Below are 17,755 nucleotides of genomic sequence, written 5' to 3' on the forward strand. Positions count from 1 at the left end.
GCCTGGGCCGGGGAGGCGGCCCCGCAGCGCAGAGGCGGAGCTGGCTGGGGCGGGCGGAGGAGGGCGGTAGAGCCATGGTCGGGGCGGGCGGTTGCTGCCTGCTCCTTGCCTCCGCCCTCGGGGAGGGGGAGGCCGGTGCCGGGGCGAGCAGCGGGTGATGGGGAAGAGGCGAGCGCAGCGCTGAGGTCCTGCGGGGCCGGATGAGCGGAGGCTTGGCGTCGCGGCGGTGGCGGGGCTGGAGGAGGGGGCGAAGGAGGCAGTAGGGGCGGCCTCCACTCCGGCTGCCCTGAGGAGAAGGAGCCCCCGACCATGGAAATTGAGAACATCGTGGCCAACACGGTGCTGCTGAAAGCCCGGGAGGGTGAGAGTCGAGGGGGGGCGAGCGGCGAGGGGGGAGGAGAAGCGAGAGGTCGAGGTGGGGCGGGCTGGGGACGTACCAAGGGGGAGGAAAAGGGTCTGAGGTGAGGGGGAAAGGGACCGACGAGGAAAGAGGGAGAGGAAGTGATGGAGGAAGAGAGGGTGGGGAGGGAGGAGAGCCTACCGGGCAAGGGGCGTCCGGGCGGGGCGCGAAGCCCCTCTGGGGCGGTGGCAGGGTCCCTCCCCGTGGTGCCGGGGCGGGCAGCGAGTCTCGGGCAGTGCCCTGAGGCACCTGCCCCGCTCCTCCCGCGGGGTGGATTTGGAGTTACAGCATTGTTTCTTGTGGAGGAAAAAAAACCCAACAAAACCTTTCCTCCTTCCCCCGTCGGGCTCCTGATTCACATGGTGTTTTTACCGGATGTTTTAAGAAGATCGTTAATCTGGAGTTCTTAGTTTATTTACAAATATATATGCGTACGGTTATAAAGGATGAAGTGACATAAATCTTCTCTGGAAGAATCTTGCACTCCATCTTGCTGAAGTTCCTGTTTGTGAAAAACATAGCTACCTGTGTTTTGTAATTGAGTGTTTTATATTAACCTGATATTAAACTGTGCTATATTCCATGAGGTTAATACTTCCAGTTTGATTCCCCAGAACATCTTGACTTGAAGTTTCTCCCCCAACTAACAAACATTTTGCATAGATAATGAAATTCAGAAAATCACTGTTTAAAAGCAATGCTGAAATAAGATTGTCCTGCTTTTTCATGTATATAACTGTCCATTAAATGGCCACTTGAAAGCCTCCCCACATTACCACTGTACTCCTTGCAGAGTTGTTTTTCAACTATGAAATGTGCATATTCTTTTTGGATTGGATCTTACTTTTCTTAATTGTGTTGAGAAGTCCCATTAGTTTAGCTGGAGCTGTTTAAAGTGAGTAAGAACAACAGAATCTGCCCCTGTATGTTTTGCAAGTTCCTCCAACTCTAAATGGGTTTGGCACTTACGCCATATGTGTATCCAGTTAAATTTGCCTTAAGCAGCGAGAGAGGAAAATCAGCTTTTTTACTTTGAAGTGGGGTTTAAAAACCAGAACAGTGATCACAATTTTGGGCCATTTCCCAACCTTAGCTGAAAAGACCACCTCAAACTAGAGGACATGTTTTGGCTGGTTTCGCTGCCGGTAACATGTCTGTGGTGGTGTTGCCTGTATTTGGAGTTTGCATTAAAGTGATCTGAGAAATGAAGGGAAAGTGGAATCTGGCTCAGAACTTTACTGTGCCCAAACCCTCACCACAAAGAGTGGAGTGGTAATCTGGAAAGGCTTTTAAGTGGCTGCTTAATGCCAGGTTGCCTCTTTAGTTAAGGTTTCACTATGTTTAAAATAAATTATAGTGGTAGAACTGACCAAACAAGATATTTTAATGAACTAAATGAAAGTCTGACAGCAGCTGCTGTGAAGATCAGTTGTACCTGATGTGAAACTTGTAAAAGTAATGGTAATAAGCTGTTACTCTTTTGTTCCTGCAATTGGCTCAGGCTCTTTTTTGTAAATGTGCACAAAGATTTGATTTATGGCTTTGAAACTCTAAAACTCCATTGATAACTGGTAGAAAGTCTTTTACCTTTTCATGTCTGAGTTTCTGTACATGGGGCACTTTTTACATGGCATTTCTCAAAACTCTCCTTGAAAGTGTTTTCTGTATGTTGCATGCTCTGGCTGGTCTGGGAATGTCTGGTTTATTCCATCTGTCAGGACTATTCCATAAAATCCCTTTCCCAGCTCTATTCTTATGTTCCCAGTAGACTCCAAGGGAATGGAATTTAGAAAGTTAGTATGTGAGGTAGATACTTCACTGAAATATATTCTTTGCTAAAAGGGCCTCACCACTGGGACAGAAGAGCTGACTTTCAATTGACCTTTTCATTCCCACATTCCTGTTATCGCACTATGTAGTGTATGGAGAGGTGGGATAGCATGGAAAAGTTCGTGATTACTGTTTCTCATGGAAGATGGCAAAATCTTAAGGCACTATAAAATAGCAGCTTCACTTATTTTCAAGTATAGGCTGACTAGCGTCAGTAATCCTTTTTCCACTTCCTCAGTGTATTAAAGATTGGGTATGAGAAGGTGTTGATCTGAAAAATACTTCAGTTGTGAAAGCAAAATAATGTACTCTTATTTTATAGTTTTCAGTGGCATGTTGAAAGAAATCGATATAGGCTTAATAATGGCTTGCATGGATCAGTATCAGTGTAACTTGAGAGTCCTTCATGATGAAGGTGAGAGTAGAAAAAGTCTGTACTCTTGAAAGCATTTTACAGTGTCTTTTAATCCTAGAGAGATGACATCTTCATTTTGCAAATGTAGAAACTGAACTGAAGGTATTGTGTACTGGTCCTCATATGCCATACCTTGCCTCTGGTATGGCAGAGGCTTAATGAGAACACAGAAATGCCTGGTAAATAACACCAAATTTAAAAAATCATACCTGAGCACATAAACTAGAATTAACAGTCAAAATTCTGATCCCAGATTTGTTCTCATAATTTGCCTCTCATTTATGTACTCGTACTTCTAGATGTAAATATTGTTGGGGTGTGAACATCATTTGGGTTTTACATTTGTAGGTGTGCAGAGTTAGCACACCTTGTTTCATGTCTACTATTGAAATCTGATTTGATACTTAGAAACTGAATTTGAAGTATACAGTTAGAAAACCAGGAATTAACTAGCGTGCAAAATGCATCTTTTGTTGCTACTTTCTTCTCCTACAGCATAAAAACAAAGTGGTAGTGCTATTTCTAACTACCTTCTTGCTTAATAGCCTTACTGTTAATTTGTTTCATTAGAGGTGTGAATCTTCTAATGAAATTTGCATGATGATAACACCAGCTTGTAAGAGTTCACTAGTCTGGTCTTCAGGCCAGATCAAACCCCAGGTTCATCTCAGCCTCAAAACTTTAAGTTTAGTCTTATGCTATTCTCTAAGAGGATTTTCCAAACCTTTTCATAAAATGGATTAGCTTAATAGAAGTCTGTCTCTTTCCAATGAAAGCTTGTAATATCTCTGTGAAGAAGGAAAGCTGTGAGGATTCCTTATTTTCTTTTAATGCAACTTCATCAATAAGCAAATGCCAGTTCTCCGTGCATGTAGGTGTTCACGATCAATCGTAATATGACTCTTGTAGGTATCCACTACTAGAAGATACTGTGATGACACAAAGTACCCCATGGTACTTTATGAATGAAAGATTAAGGAGTCAGGAACTATATTAGGAGTTTTTTCTTTCCTTGTCCACTTTTCCAGCTGACCTCCTCATGCTGTACTAACCAGTCCATGGAGGGATTTGCCTCTGGGTGAAAACTGTAGTGCAAAGTGTTCTGGGATTCCTCATCCCAGTTTCCTTGAATAAGTGGCCTTCTGTGCTAATCCAGCTCTTTCCTCCTGTGCGTATAGTACTTTTTGAGGGAAACCAGTATGTGAGAAAGAAAACTTCCTCTTAAGGTGAACTCAATGGAACAAGCGCAAGTGACTCAGTAGAAAAACAAGACATTATAAAGCAAACTCAAAGTTGATCTTTTGAGCACTGAAGTGCAGCAATTGAGATGGAAAAACAGGTAAGTGCTAATTGATAGTGTTGAGATAGATGGTGTGAAAACTTGTGATTTCATGATCTCTTTACTCAGATTTTTACTTACAGGCATTTTTATGTGTAAAAGAACAGTGTACAGCAATGTGTCTCTAGTTTTGTATGAGAGCAGAGGAATTAATGCATTTTCTCCTAGCAGAAATATCTTTGAAATGAGTATGTCTTGAAAGACATTGAAGAATTTATCATGTAAGTGGTGACAAATAATAAATGCAAACTTGATTATTTTGCAAAAAAATCAAAGTTCACAACAATCTATTGTTATATTCGCTTTTCTCTTTATTTATATTTGTATCTTCTGTTTTTCATAGTTATTTTAATGATTCTCAAGAAATCCTTTAAGTATATGTAAGCCCCAAAGTAATTTCAGCATCCCACACATAGTCTGTGATGTTTTGAAGGAAAGGAATTAATCACTGTATGTTTTAAACTGTTTAGGAGCCTTTCTTTTTTTTTCATTGCCTAAAGTAAGAGTCTCCAAATATTATGTCCACAGGGTAGATCTAGTTCCTTTGAAGTCAATGGCAGTTTACTCCAATTGAGGATCCATGCCAAGAGTATGTTTTAAACATACCTGGTCTATTTGCATCCACTTTGAAGTTCATTTGTACTGCCCTGGCAGGAGCATTTTGAATGAGAATTGGGTCTGCTGTTAGGCTTAGAATATCCTCTATGTCATGATTGATTTAGGCTAAATTAAGATCATGCCTCAAGCAATCTTTCCCCCAAGCTCTTGATTGTATTGGTTCTAGCTTGTGGTTGTAGACAGTTTCTAGCTGAATCCGTGAACCAATCTAGGGGTTGTGGGTTGTTGTGGTAGGTTTTTTTCATATGTCATTGGTTGCTTTGGGGTTGGGGTTTTCTTCCCAAAATTGGTTTTCAGATGGATCAGCAAGCTCCTGCAGATTTGATAATTGTTAGGTGCAGCCCAAGGATGGAGTTAGCAGAAACCTTTCAGTAACAGAAAATGATGACAGTTTGGCTTAAGCAAATCCTGGAAGATACTTGTTTCAGAACTGAAGCTATGTGAGTGTGGCATTCTTCACAAAAAAATAAGCAGTCCACCCAAATTGTGTGTTTTATCTTTCTGGTTTAAAACCAACTGGCATAATTCTTCAAGCAAAATACATCCTACTTTTGCTTGCAGTGTAAGGTAATAATTCAGTATGGTATTGGTGACCATACATAAGCAGTTATCCTGTAATGTATTTGTAATTAGGAAGAAAATTCGAAGAAAATTGCACAGCTCACTGCAGTTTTGCTATCAAACGGAACTGAAATCTTGAATTATTTAAAGAGTGTGGACAAGTGGGAAACCAGGATGCACACATAACCCAGAAAGTCCATTCACCAGTAGCAAATAGGGATTTTAGCATAAGTGTGCTGTGAATTTTCACAGTTGCTGTTATTTTTGTCTGTTCTTCCCTTATTTCTGTTGCGCTCCCTTATTGCATTGTGCTTTAAATTACTGTAAACTCATTGTGGCAGGAAACATGTCTTCCTGTGTTTGTACAGAATTATGCACAATGTCTGCCTTTTTGTCCTTTATTTAATGAACTGTAAGAAGAATGCATGTGGGCATGTTGGAATCTAAATAATTACATTTACTAAATAAACACAACACGAGAGGTCTACTTATTGATACACGCTGGTGCTTTGGTTATTTCAAACGTGGCAATTGAAAGTAGAGGTTTCACAATCTGCTCCAAGGAATTTTACTTTTCTCTCTGTTGCAGTCTTGATGTACCATCATGATAAAAAAATCCTTGTTAAGGAGTTGTCTGTAAATTGGAGTTTTCTTTCTGTTGAGTTTTTGATTTTTTTTTCTCTAGTAAGCCCTGTTCATAAAGTTGTTACAGACATAGCAAAAGGAATGTATACGCAGATGCAACATTGTTTGACTTCAAGATTAGCTTAACAAATTGTGGCTCAGATCAGTTACATTTACTTGAGTTGATACAGGGCCTTCAGACCTAATTTCTGAAGAAGTGCATAAGCTGTTCAGCATGTATGCACTAGCATTCCGAAATGTGCACATGATTACTGGAAATGTATATAGAACTGATGGGAAGAACCAGTTGTTCAAGTGGTTATAGCTGTGGGAACAATAAAGGATTGTGCATATAAACAAGCTGCGCAAATGTTCACAAATACCTGAGGTTTTAACGCTTACAGGGTTACTATTCTGACAGTGAGCAAGAGGACTCAAGTGTTACCTTGCTTAAGGCCAACTCTAGGCACCTGAATCCAGGAATGTGAGGAATATTATCTTAAAAATGCCATAACAATTTGTAAACTATAGTTATCTCTTATGTATTTATTTATTGAGCCACTTGGTTTTTTGCATCTGTTTGTGTTCAGAAGTGCCTTGGCTTTTATAATGCTAAAGAGTTTGATGCCTACCTTGTGCTGAAACCTGAATTTTCAACTTTCTGACAAACTTGCTGAGAGCCAGGCAGATTATTTGTGTCCTAGTTGTGGGGGAAAAAAATCTTTCTCCATATAAAGTAGATGCCACTCTTTTAAATTTAGTTATTAAGCTGTGATCTGGCTTGTTTTTCAAAGAACTGAGATGTCAAAAAATCCATCTGACCTGCACAATGGAAAACATTACAGAGACCCCTCAAAGAAGTACAGTAAGGGGGAAACCAGCAAAATCTGTTACTTAGTGGGCAGTGTTTACAAATGTCTTTGTAGCATAAGGCCATAGTTAAACAGGAATGTGTTGATTTTTCAGTGAAAGGTTTTAATCCTTGTTGTGTGTGGTTTGAAAAAAATGTCTCTAATTAGGAGAACATAGGAATTCAAGTAAATTTAAAGTCTGTTAGGAAACTTGCCTGCAACTTTTTCTGCTGTGGGAAAGATGTATGTACCCAGATTATTCTCATGCATCTCAGTGTGTAGATGATGTGGAGCTTCTGTATCAATTTTGCATTTTTCACTGAATCAATTGGTTGATTTATACAGTTACAGGCACATTGCAGGCCGTTGTCTTGTTGCAGTTTTATGCTTTCAGAGTTTATCTGGGTGTGGTCTGGTGTGACTTTCTCAGTTGGTATCTGACAATCTGGTTTGTGGAATCAGTTTTGCAAGAATGATATTGTAGCAATCATGCAGCCCTAGTGCTTCATAGCTGCATGCTTCTCAAGTACAGAGGTGTGTTCCTTGCCCTTTACAGGCAAGAAAGCTGGAGTGTGGAAGTCCCTGAACAACTCAATGGCATGATTTCAATGTCAGTGTAGTAGCCACTGAATCTCACCACATACAGACCGTGTACATTTCTTAGCCAGATAGTACAATGTTTCTTACTATTGTCATTCTGTAGGACTGTCCAAGTTTTCTATCTCAAGGAAGACTGACTGCTAATGCTCAGCAAACACTGTGCTCAGTGAAATGAGAGTCATGCTACAAATCCTGCCTGTAAAGAAGATCACTGTGGCTGTGGAAGTCCATCTGATGACTTTGAAAATATTTGTCTAAATCTGTTTCTACACTGGATTGCTTTGTTTTGACACAGCAGTTTCTTTTTGTGCAACTAGTTGTGTTTTTACTCATGAATAAACCAGTCACTTTACCTTATGTAAGTTTTTCAAATGCTTCTCAGGAGTTTAAAAAGAAAAAAAAGTTGAAAAATTAAAACATCTAAACATCTTGTCCATACCGTATTCTAATGCATAAAGAATTGGCTGGATGGCCGCACGCAAAGAGTTGTGGTCAGTGGCTCGATGTCTGGCTGGAGACCGGTAACGAGTGGTGTCCCTCAGGGATCGGTGTTGGGACCGGTCTTGTTCAACATCTTTGTCGGTGACATGGACAGTGGGATTGAGTGTGCCCTCAGCAAGTTTGCCAATGACACCAAGCCTGTGTGGTTCGGTTGATACGCCGGAGGGAAGGGATGCCATCCAGAGGGACCTCGACACGCTTGTGAGGTGGGCTGATGCCAACCTGATGGAGTTTAACCATGGCAAGTGCAAGGTCCTACACCTGGGTCGGAGCAATCCCAGGCACAGCTACAGGTTGGGCAGAGAAGAGATTCAGAGCAGCCCTGCAGAGAAGGACTTGGGGGTGTTGGTCGATGAAAAAATGAACATGAGCCGCCTGCAGTGTGTGCTCGCAGCCCAGAAAGCCAACTGTATCCTGGGCTGCATCAAGAGGAGCGTGACCAGCAGGTCGAAGGAGGTGATCCTGCCCCTCTACTCTGCTGTCGTGAGACCTCACTTGGAGTATTGTGTGCAGTTCTGGTGTCCTCAACATCAAAAGGACATGGAACTGTTGGAACAAGTCCAGAGGAGGGCCACAAGGATGATCAGGGGACTGGAGCACCTCCTGTGTGAAGACAGGCAGAGAAAGTTGGGGCTGTTCAGCCTGGAGAAGAGAAAGCTGCATGGAGACCTCATAGCAGCCTTCCAGTATCTGAAGGGGGCCTACAAGGATGCTGGGGATGGACTCTTCATCAGGGACTGTAGTGACAGGACAAGGGGTAACGGGTTCAAACTGAAACAGGGGAAGTTCAGATTGGATCTAAGGAAGAAATTCTTTACTGAGAGGGTGGTGAGGCACTGGAATGGGTTGCCCAGGGAGGTTGTGAAAGCTCCATCCTTGGCGGTGTTCAAGGCCAGGTTGGATGAGGCCTTGGGTGACATGGTTTAGAGTGGGATGTCCCTGCCCGTGGCAGAGGGGTTGGAACTGGATGATCTTAAGGTCCTTTCCAGCCCTGACTATTCTATGATTCTATGACTAACTCAAATGAGTATGTATCTTTTTAAGAAGCAAAAACATGTAAAGAGGTAAATGCTGAAATTCTAACTCTGAGAAGTAATTTGGAGAGGAGAAAAAGGTAAGGTTCTCATGTACCTGAAAATGTAATTGCAGTGTTTCCTCACTGTAATGGTGTATTGCTGCATCCACCCTTCCCTTTGTAAAAAGATGAGTTGCTTCAAGTTGGACATTGTTCTAGCCAGCAATTACATCTGAAAGAGGCAAAAGTGGTAATTCATCTGAACCACATAGGTGAACCATAAAGCAGATTAATCTAATGGCTTTGTTGCTGCTCTGTTGCAAAATAAGCTGTTGGTCTTTCTGGAAGAATTTTATCTGAAGTATTTTAGAATGGAATCCAGAATAGAAGCTCTGAAATCAATATTAAGACACTTATAAACCACAACTATTATAATTCGATCTGATACTTCTTTTAAACTGCCTTAGAAATGGAAAGGGATTTTGCAGTTAAGGAATAATATGACAAGCAAATTGGTCTCCTCCCACAACTTTTACCAGAAATGGATGATTTATCTGTAAATGATGTAGGTTGTGCATTCTCTTTATGTTACTAGGACATGCAGACTTAGTCTGCATTTGCTGTAAATACAAGAACAGTCAGTTCAGAGAAAAGAGAAAGCATGTTGATTTATTTAATACTCCTAAGCACTTGATTCTTATGTATATTAATAAATTATGTGTAGTCTTGATTGACTTCTATAGGATGGTGAATTTAATTGCATTCTAGCATATGGTCTCTTTGTGATGATCACATCCTAAATAACTGGCCAAATATATGGGGCAAACTACAGCAGACTTTCTTGTATTGGACTTGGTGTATAATGCACCAGTGAGCCTCTTTTTGGATTGTATTTTTTGTTAGGTTTGTTTACTGTTTAGTTTTGTTTTTTTCCCTTTGTGCTTCAGAAGTTGATATACTTGCTGTATTTCACAGTGTAGTTTTGCTTTTGCTGAACAGCATTGTGGTGTGAGTTTTGGTCAGTTTATCATTCTTTGTCAGTACTGATTGTACCGTGTCATGCACAAATGAGTCTTTCTGAGCAGTTTCTAACAGGAAAAAAACCAAAAAGATTTCTGTGGACCTTCCAGCTTAGTTGTCTTTCAATTGTATGGTTAAAAATTATGGTGATGCTTCTGTCCATGGTTTTACATGGTCCCGTAACCTATATCCACTCCTTTTCTATTCCATGAATATGTACAGGCTTGCTGCGTTAGTATTCCTTGATTTTTATTTCTGTCCAGTTCTCCTAGAAGCGCTCTTTGCTGTGTGTGGTTTGGTTTTCTGCAAGCATACATTCAACTTCTTTGTAACATAAAAATATTTTGTTGCAATAGTTAGAGTTTATTTTAATGACACTGGGTAGTTCTAGCTTCATGATTAGTGCTGGCACTGCGTGAAGAGTGTGTGTGGGAAGTAGATTTCAAATACTTGCATTCTAAACCATTTTGGTAGGTGAATGACTTAGGCTTCATTAGGAAATACAGTGCAGAAGAGGGGTTTTTTAGAAAGTAGGCATCAGTTCAAAAAAATCTCTGCAAGCCAACTTTTTAAGGGTTTATATTCCTTATTTGTTTACTTTTCTAGTGATATTAGAGTTGAGAATGTTTTGTTGCAGCACTACAGTGAGACCTCAATGGTCCTGTAATGGTGATCATGTAAATTTGGTCTGAGCTAGGGTACACTAAGCTGGAACTGCTCTGGCTGCAGTGGTGGAACTTTTCAAAAACCTGTATGTTTGAGGGAAGAGGGTTTTGTAAAGCATATTTTATTATTATGAAGGTGTTTAGTTACTTTTTCCCCTAATGATTTAATACTGAAAGACTTGAGTACTGTTTGCTGCTTAGTTTCTATTTGGGTTACATGGGGTAACTCCCTTCCTTTCTCTCCCATTGTGGTTAACGGTACATACTGCTTTGGTGCTCTTAGAAAGTTTCTGTGAAGTTTTGCTACTGTTCTTTCATGTGGAAAACGCATCTGGGTGTATCATTTAGTAAGTCTTCTACAGTATTTTGCAGCACAGAAATTACTGTTCTGCTGAAATGTTTTGCAATTGCACATATTCATATACTATTGTATCTATCACTCTGCCTTTTTGGTAAGTACTCCTACCTTCTGTAAATGGAATTGACTGCTTCTGATCAAAGTAATGTGCTAAAATTCCAATTGAATAGAAAATGGAGCACACATACAGTTTTTGAGAAACAATGGGGGAAATACTGTAGTAGCTTTTTAAAAATCAGTTTAATACTAGTGCTGTGAAACCTGAAGCATTGAAAATATTGGAGTTCTACAACAGCTCAGTTATCCCTGATGTCCTGTGTCCACCTATGGTCTGCAATAGATGTTGTCTATTTGAACAGTGCCCACTCATTTATTAGTGGGGTCTACTCTTATTACTACTACTGGCCTTAAGAAAAAAGAAAGAGAATATTTATGTACCACTTGATTATCTAAAAATGTGTTTGTTCTATGTATTTTGTTTCTCAACTTTAATCTCTTCTGTTCTTCACCATGGTTGAGAGAGAATTCTCAATTTTTTTTTGTTTCTATCTTTGATGTTTGTTTGTTTGTAATTTGCAGAACACCTCCATATTTGCCTTGTCTCAGAACACAGAAAAGGTGTTCTATATGCTTAGGCAAAATGTGAAACATTTGTCTTGCAAAAGACTTTCTCACTTTTTTAGTGTTTCATATATATACTGTCTCAAGTTTGTTACTGGTGTGGGTATCCTTGTAGCTGGATTTCTTTCTAGGCATGAAAAGCAGATCTGTGCAGAAGTGACCTGATTTTATGCTGTTAATTAATGTTATATTTAATTTTATTCTGACATAGCACTGTGTTTTACATTACTTTGTGTATTTTTTCCTAGGCAAACGGAGTGGGCGCAGTAAAAAATGGAAAGAGATGCTGAAGTTGCCACCTGTTAGTCACTGTGAAGGTATTAGATGCTCAATCGGTAGGTGTCCTGCAGAATGATCTGTCTCATTTCCTTGAGAAGGAAGGATAAGAGTTGAGTGATGTTAACTGGAAGGATTCTGTCTTGCTTCTGAATGCTCATTAACATTTACCACTTTTAATGTGATGGAGAATTTATGAGGAGATAAAAGCTGTTTCACAGCTCCTTGTTTGTTAAAGGAAACTGCTCCTAAAGGATAAATTTAAAAAGCTATGAATTACAAAAAGGAATCGTGTTGTAATTTGAATGACATGGTCACATATTTCCCTTTTCTTCTTAGTGTCTTGTAATAATTATTTAACATTTTATATTACTATCTTGTATTCCTTCTTTCCAAACAATCTTGTTTGCTTTGGAATTGCTATTTCACAATATTGTTGTTTTCCACCCCCAAGCCTGGACTGAATTAAACTTAACCATGTCATTCAATGTGTTTTTAATAAATGTGATAGTCTGTAATACACAAATATGGCTGAAAGTGTTTCACTATTCTTTGGGGTCATTGCATGTTTTAGATACCTTTGCTAAATATGTTAATGTAAACTTCAGGTTTTAATGATGTTTTTCTGACCTAGTCTCAAAGGGAAGTAAAGGACCATGCTATGACAAAGATAAAAAGAAATAAAGGTATTTACTTATTATTTCTTCCTCAGAAAGAGACTATAACCAGCTTTGTGACAAACAGCCAATAGGAAGACTTCTCTTCAGACAGTTCTGTGATTCCAGACCAGATCTGAAAAGATGCATTGAATTTCTGGATGCAGTGGTAAGCAGTGAGCAATTGGAGGTGGATATCAGCAGGCAATAGCTTATACATTTTCTTTTTGTAGAAAAAGTTTGGGTTTTATGCTGGTTTTGGCTGGATAGAGTTAATTTTTCTACACTGAAGGTCATGTTGTGCTGTCTTGGGTTTTTGACCAAAATGACGTTGATAACAAGGATGGTTTAGTTACTGCTGAACAGTCATTACACAGCATCAAGGCCTTTTGAACTCATTACACCACCCCACCAGCAAGTAGACTGGGGGTGCACAGAGAGTTGGGAGGGCACACAGCCAGAACAGCTGACCCCAGTGACCCAAGGGGTATCTCATACCGTATGGTGTCATGCTCAGCATATAAAGCTGGGGGAAGGAGAGAGAAAAGGAGGAGATTAAACTGTTTTCTTGCCAAGCAGCCATGATGCATGATGATGAAGTGCTGCTCCCCTGGAAATGGCTGAACATCTTCCAGCTGATGGGAAGAAGTTGCTTGGTATTATCAGAGGTACAAAATTGGCTATGGTGGAAATGAGAGAGAATTTGAGAGACATGCTGCTTGACTTCTTGAGCCTGAAAGGATGTGCATACAAGGAATATTACATGATACTCAGGCTTGAAAATGCTGTAAACATAGACTTGAAAATGTTGCTACTTGCATGGAAGCCCTAGGCTAGACAGAATGTGCTAATTAAAAAAAATACAATGGGAGATGGAAATTTAGAGAACCATCTATGGAAGGAGAGAAACCAGATTTTAGAGACCAAGGGGAAAGGAAGTGTTTTGTCTTGATACATTTGCATCTTGACATCTAGTGCTAAAAAATGAGGGGAGGAAGGAAATGTGCCCACAGCCATGTTTTGTAAAAAATCCTCAGACAAAACCCTCATGGGTTTTCCCCCCTCCCTAATGGGGAGGGGGAGAGTAATGAGAAAGAAAGGCAAGCACACGGCAGTCCTTAAGAGGAGAGGTTAAGTCAGAGCTTTTTATTCTTTGTCCTTCATAGTTAATCCAAGCACAGTAAAATATAGTCTTAAACTGAGTTTGCTGCCAAAAGAATAGTTTTTCGCATCCCCCCATTTTTGTTCTTGTATTCGGGGAGCAAATGACCAAGGAAGGTAGAAGTAGGGTAGTGCTGCTGTTTACATGTGTCCCAAAATACAGTAGCAGAATGCAAAATGGCTCTGAAAAGTGCAGGGTGTAAAGAAGTACATGGAATTCTTGCTGTGCCCCCCACTTCATACCTTCCTTCCCCTTACGGGACTATAAACTGAGGCACTTGATCAGTTAAAAGGAACTTTCATGTCAGATAAGTAGAACTGCCTTATAATTGTCAATGTACTATTAGGACTCTTAGGAGCTGTTCTAGCACCAAATTCCAGAGGCTGATTTGATAATTGCAGACATAGAATAGATTGAATGGAAATACAGAACAGTGGAGCTAAATATCCTGAAGTGAATGTAAACCAGAGCCTTTAATGAGCATTGCACAATGGAGAGACCACTGACAACTGTGGATGTACCTTTAATGGATACAACTTCTGTACACATTTCTAATCCTTAGAAACTTAGACAGGGAGTAGCAGAATCTTTGGCAGCATGAAGGAGAAAAGAATCTTAGGCATGACTGTAAGGCAGGTATGTCTTTGCTTTACAGATGTCATTTTTTCAGATGAAATTCTCTTTAAGACCTAACTGTTAGACACTAACTGAAGATTTTGAATTGTTTTGAAATATGCCACCTATGATGTTATGTGGATTGCAACGCGTCTGTGAATTAGAGACTGGCAGAGTTCAGCTAATCTGATGCAAGAGATGATTTCACAATTTACTACTTTCTTTTCTTTTTTTTTTCTTCTTTAACTTCCATTTGAAAAGTCATGGTGAAGAAGTATGCTTGGGAATCAAGTCTCTTGAAGAAGAGCAAGAGCTTTTAAGAACTAAAATAATTTCTAATCTGTGACTGTCATGATTGGAAAGGTAGCAGGCTGTCTTGATCAAGGAAGTGAGATAAAATACCTACTATCTCTTACAAATGGTTCCTGATTCCTTTTTCTGGACTGGACTTCAGCAATCTTGTTCAAGCTCTTTTTTGTTTGTGAGGCAGTGATGTCAAGGAAAAGGCGAAGTTTGTTGTGTTAGCCCAGCTAGTAAAGCTAATACTGGTCGCTGTTTGATAGTGCTCTTTTCTAATGTTTCCCCAGATTCTGTTACCTATGAATGCTGTAACTACTGATGTTTGTTTCTTTATTATTTCATGGAATTACTATTAGTAAGTAGTCCTTGGAGTTTTTTGATATTAGTAAATGTTTGATGGTTTGTTGCTTTGGGGTCTTCTTCCATAAATAGTTCTGGAGCTCTATTAAGCTCTGCAAAACACATGGTATTCCACAAGGTGCTTTTTTTCTACATCACAGTACCATATATTACTAAGTCAAAAAGTTCACAAGTTTTGTATCTCCTAAGTCTTCTCAAAGAATGAAGTAGGGTTTGCTTTAGATCTCTCTCATTTGCAGCTAACATGACTTTCTAGGAAGGTAGTAGTTTTATCCTAGTTTTACGCAGGACTGTAGGGAAAAAAAAAATGCAGTGAAGAAAAAGCTGATTATTGTACTTTAATTATTTCCCATCTGAATCATTCTGCCCTACAATACTACATAAATACAACTTCCTTGTAATTTATCTAATTTAACCTCTAGGATGCAGTTTCTGTAACTGCATTTACACTATTGTTAGTTTCTGTATGTTTTCCAAAAGGTAAATTCCATGTGCTTTTTTTCTTGACTGTTCTTCACACATATTTCACTATGTAGCCTAAAAATCTTTAAATAGATTTTGAATATTTTGAACAATGACAGCCTCCAGTTTTTTTTATATTAGGAGCATTGTGTTATGGTAAATTTTATCTACCAAAGGCACTAGTGTGAAATAGCTCTAAACAGAACTTGATTTTCTGTTCCATTCCCCTAGGCAGAATATGAGGTATCTTCAGATGAAAAACGTATAGACTGTGGCCTGAAAGTTTTAGAGACGTACTTCACTAATGGGGTAAATATGTCTTAAGTGTTTTGTAAATGTCAGATAAATAAAGATCTAAGTGGTTGCATTGTAGTAAATTAACTTCATTAGTTCCATTTTTGCCTTTCTGAAAGGTATACTGCCTTCTGATGTTGTGAAACTTAGCAACTTGAGCAGAAGCCTTGACTCATATCTGCTTGTAAGACTACTACCATGACAATTTATTCTCCTATTAAACTGCTGGTCTCAAAGATCTATTTTGAACAAACTCATTTAGCATCTAAAGAAGACTTATTAACAAATTAATTCAGAGTTTTGTAGTTTGAAGACACTGAAATTCTCAGGCTTCTTTCAGACTCCTGTGTGGCCTTGCTTTGTTTGCTGTAAATGGTCAGAATTGCTGCAGGTTTTCACGAAGTGAAATGCTGTTTTGTTTTGTTTTGTTCTGGAGCATTCTGCATCTCTGTATTTTGCATGGAGATCATTAATAGCTGATCTTTTGCATTTATTAGAGTCTCTTTTTTGATATCCAATAGAAGCTGTAAATACATAATTAGACATTTGCCTTCTATAAATAGATGCTCTTTCTGCTTCTCTTTGGACATCCTGAGAAGATTTTATTCCAAATGAAGGTCTTGTAGATGCTTTAAAAGCAGATAGACTTCAAGTTTGCCACACCTCTTCTAATAATTCCTGTGGCACTGCCATAAGTCATATGCATTTCTTGCAAAAAAGAAAACCAAACCCCAAAAGATTTCTTGGGCTGGTTTGAAATATTTTCCCAAGTTGTGTGTGTATTTCTTTCCCTTTCCTTCCATCCTGCCAAGCTGAATAGATAACTTGCTTTTATTGTGGTAGATTTATGGAAAGGAGAAGAAATTTAACTTATTACCAAGTTTGTTTCCCCAGATACTGAGCTAGTAAATAATTATAATAGCTTTCAATTAATTTTTCTATAACAGGGAACAAACACAAATTTTGCTTGAATATGGCTTGGTTTTCTTTTTAGCCAAACCATTCCTTTCCTTTTCCTGTGTTAGAAGATTTCATTTCAATTTGAATACAGAACTTTGACTCGTTCTATTGATTGCTTTCATTGTTACCTGTTTTTAATTACTTTAAGTCTGCAGCACACTTGCCAGAAATACCTCAGGAAACAGTAAATGAATGTAAAGCAAGACTGGAAAAGAACCCTTCTAAGGACCTTTTTATGGACTGCACTAGGTAAGTTAAAAATGCACAGTGCTAAGTTTAAGTACCAAAAGAGAAATTTGTGTGTTTGAGAGAAATGAAAGGTGAAATTATTACATCCAGGAGTATTTCATGTCTGAAATGAGTATAAATAAGGAATTTGAAACAGACTTATTATAGGACTAGGTTTCCTTCTGATGTGATTCAGATGTTTGACTTTTGCAGAGCTTTTTCTTTAATGCTCTTTTTTGCATAAAATCACACTATAATCTGCTAACAAGTATTCTGTAAATTAGAATAATATTTCTCTTTATTATAGTCTTACTTTTTGAGTGACTTCTCTTCCATGATGAAGATACTCAGAAAAATCTGAAGTTATAAACTGGAGCTTGAAAGGTTTCTGAACAATGTTATGCAATTTATGGTTCTTGAAAACGGGCTGAGCTGAGGCCAGCAGTTGTATTCCATTAAAATGGCTGATAAGAGGATTGATTGTGAGGGTTAACACAAACAAATCCAACTTGCTTTTGTTCTGAAGTCATGAAGTGATATTTCACACAGCAGCAACAGGGAAGGCTTTTCTTGGAGGGACGGTACATGTTTACCGGTGTTGCAGGTCTTTCTAAATCCATTCTGTTTCTAATATTACTGGTTCTTCAAGGCATGCTTGATCATGTCTGAAGCATTACAATATGTTTTGTCATTGCTTAGGTCATCTCCCTGGCAACAAAAAATAAGCATACTTTGTAACAACCTGAGATTATAAATTTGAAAGGGATGTGTGAGAACACCTAGTAAAACATGTCTCAAATGGAAGATGTGTCATGTAGGTCATCCCCTTTCCTCTGCCCAATAAACATTCAAATACAGTTTGAATGACTTGTTCCCCAACCCCTTTGGTGTGTTTAGTTTAAGGGGAATAAGGCACCTGGTGTTCGGGTTTGGATATAGCATAAACAGAATAAAATTTTACTTACCAGACTCCAAACAATGTATGAAAACTTGTAGATCCTTTCCTGTATGTATCTTTCAGAGA

General features: G+C 39.0%; 1 protein-coding gene across 1 annotated transcript in view; it reads left to right on the top strand.

The window, feature by feature from the left end:
* Positions 1–178: 178 nt before the first annotated feature.
* GRK4 (G protein-coupled receptor kinase 4) overlaps positions 179–17,755 on the top strand; it is a gene marked incomplete at its 3' end in the record, with an annotated part of 36,551 nt that continues 18,974 nt past the window's right edge. Inside the window, exons 1-5 of the mRNA XM_080631863.1 lie at positions 179–361; positions 11,667–11,753; positions 12,407–12,519; positions 15,481–15,558; positions 16,652–16,752. Coding sequence (XP_080487989.1) covers positions 310–361; positions 11,667–11,753; positions 12,407–12,519; positions 15,481–15,558; positions 16,652–16,752 — 431 coding nt within the window. The 5' untranslated portion in view covers positions 179–309. The remainder of the gene's footprint in view (positions 362–11,666; positions 11,754–12,406; positions 12,520–15,480; positions 15,559–16,651; positions 16,753–17,755) is intronic.

This window comes from Psittacula echo, assembly GCF_963264785.1.
Source record: "Psittacula echo genome assembly, chromosome: 1".
Taxonomy (NCBI): domain Eukaryota; kingdom Metazoa; phylum Chordata; class Aves; order Psittaciformes; family Psittacidae; genus Psittacula; species Psittacula echo.